General features: G+C 31.0%; 1 protein-coding gene across 1 annotated transcript in view; it reads right to left on the minus strand.

Moving 5' to 3' along the window:
• LOC102676127 overlaps positions 1–2,631 on the minus strand; it is a 413,064-nt gene that overhangs the window by 118,009 nt on the left and 292,424 nt on the right. The window contains exon 2 of the mRNA XM_031510593.1: positions 2,411–2,600. Coding sequence (XP_031366453.1) covers positions 2,411–2,600 — 190 coding nt within the window. The remainder of the gene's footprint in view (positions 1–2,410; positions 2,601–2,631) is intronic.

The following is a 2,631-nucleotide window of genomic DNA, read 5'->3' on the forward strand; positions in this document are numbered from 1 at the left end:
TGTTCTGAGAAAATTGGAAGATGTACTGTCCGGCTAGGAATACACTCCATTGGAGGAAAGTGCACGGCTTATCGAAGAATTCTCTGGGTGGTTTAGAATGTGGATGGAAATAGATTTATCTCTTGAGCATAAAAAGTATGAGGGAAAACAGAATTATCTGGTATTGATTTCATCAGTTATTTTATTATAGAATGTACAGAAAAATCCAGTTATCAACTGTTTAGAGGCGATTTTGTAATATTAGGAAAGAAATTTTAAAAATTACGCCTTGATTTTAATTTTAAAAGAATTTTAAATTAAAATGAAATAATTTTTATATGGAATAATATCTGCGTTAAATTTTTAATAAATTTCTTCAAAGATTAAAAATTTTCGCGTTTTAAACTGTTACTGGATGGAAAAATATGTATTATTTGTTCAACAACAGAAGCGACCAGGTAATAAGAATAAAATTCAAATGTAGATATTTTTTTTATCCTTGCAGTGTTTGCATGCGAAAATGTGCATTACATCAACCACTTTGAGGATATTAACTTTCCATATTGCAAACTTTCATGCTTCTTTTTCAAGTTTTTAATATTATATATGTTTTTCAATTAGCTGAAAAGTTTGCACAAGAAAGTTTCACTAAAAATCGTATGCTTTACAATAACAAGTTGAAATTTTTTTTTATCCCACATACTTTTTAATTTAAATTAACGATGTAGTTTTAAAGAACGTGCACAGCGATAAAATTCTTCTGTTTAACAATCTTTCTGTTTATTTTCCCTCAACAGGTCATCTCGATATTGAAATAAAAAATTCTTGGAAAAGCGTAATCGATTAATTTACTTATTTTTTTTTCCATTTATTTTTTCTCGATCATCAAATATCATAATCATAGAAGAAAATACTTTCTACGTAACTATTATAGATTAAAACGTATATTTTTATATAATGCAATTTTTATTCGAGAAGAGAACGATTAATCCTATTAATATTTCTTGCCCAATATCGAATTTCCTCGTTGAAGAAAAGACTATTTTAGGAAAAATTTAGGAAAAATCGAAGAAAAAGTCGTTCGATTGGCCTACTTTCTCCGTTTAATCCTGGATTACCAGCTGTTCCCTATCCTTCGAATCATCCTCTCGTTGCAAGAAGCTTTAACGGTATCGAGTAAACGATGTTAATAATTCTGCCATTTTAATCTCTTCAATGTAATATTCATTTTTCTGGCGGTTTCGCGATCAAGCCTTTTCATCCCTTCTGCTGGTACAAGGATGATTCTTCGCGTTTAATGGGTTCCATTTAAGCGAATTAAAAAGTCGATTTCTCTTTTCGAGATTGGTGGATGCGTGTATTATGGAGAAATATTGATACGATCATTTTGATGATTTTAACGGAGGCGAAAAATTCTTGATTTTGAAAAGATTAAATTAGTAAAAGTGAAGTTAAATATAATGAAAATTTCTAAATAAATATTTGAATAAGAATTTTATCTATTCTTTCTTTTAATTTTTTTTATTTAATTCTTTGAAAACGTAATTAATTTAAAAATCAAAAATTTATTTCATTTGATCCTAAACGATCGTTAATAGGAATAATTAAAAACAAATATATCACAGAAATTAACTGTTATCATATCACAGCTTTTAGAGAATTTAAATAAATTAATCATTTGGAATTGTACGAATCAAAGAGATAAAACAGCGAATGTGTTAATACAAACTATTTATACGAATTAAGAATCATCAAACAGACAGAGTTTCTTTCACAATTTTCCCAAATATTTATCAATAATACTAAATTTACTATCCCATATATTCATTCCATATACAGTCTACGATATGATTTTATTTTCATACGCAATATAACTTAGAACCGTTCTTAATGTATTTGATTAGAGAGGATGAGAAAGGGATTCTTACATGACAAAGAAAATAACGATGGATACAAAACCTTCCAAATGTTCTTCTCTCTATTTCGTATTATCGAGGAATTTCATATTTCGAGTTATATTCCCGAGAAACGGTGCTATTATAATTCAGACATATACCTAATACAATATAAAAATAAATAATAACATTACACAACGATATTTATACATTTTTTCGCTTTTCAAAATTAACTCGAATCCACTTTTGCCGCTGAACTAAAAGAAAAAAAAAAGAAAGCTAAGAAAGCCACTCAAAACAAACAATCACACCTCTATGTATCAACTTCACCTCGATTTCCCATTTCCAACGATCCCTCCTCCTTCAAAATTAACTCCCTTAACTCCTGAGAAGAAAGCTAAAGCCAAAGCGTATTCGAAGAGGGCAAAATAAAAAAGAAGGAGAATTTCTCAAAGCCTCTTCCTCACTTCTCAATCAACAAAAAAAAAAAAAATATCGAGCAGAATAATGAATAGAACATCGTGTGCACACATTACCTCACGGCTATGTCGTTGTTCCCCCGCGTTAACCCGACGTCCTCGCTGAAGATGAAGATACGGGTCGCGCCTCGATACCATTTGATGCTGTGAAGCCCCTCGCACTGGGGTAATTTCAGCACGCACGGCAGTTGCACCTCTGTGCCGAGTTCCGCGTGCTTCACGCTCTTCAGCCATGGCTCGCTGCTCCCTGCAACAACGTAACGAAAAAAAAAAAAAAA

This window comes from Apis dorsata, unplaced genomic scaffold (assembly GCF_000469605.1).
Source record: "Apis dorsata unplaced genomic scaffold, Apis dorsata 1.3 scaffold_27, whole genome shotgun sequence".
Taxonomy (NCBI): domain Eukaryota; kingdom Metazoa; phylum Arthropoda; class Insecta; order Hymenoptera; family Apidae; genus Apis; species Apis dorsata.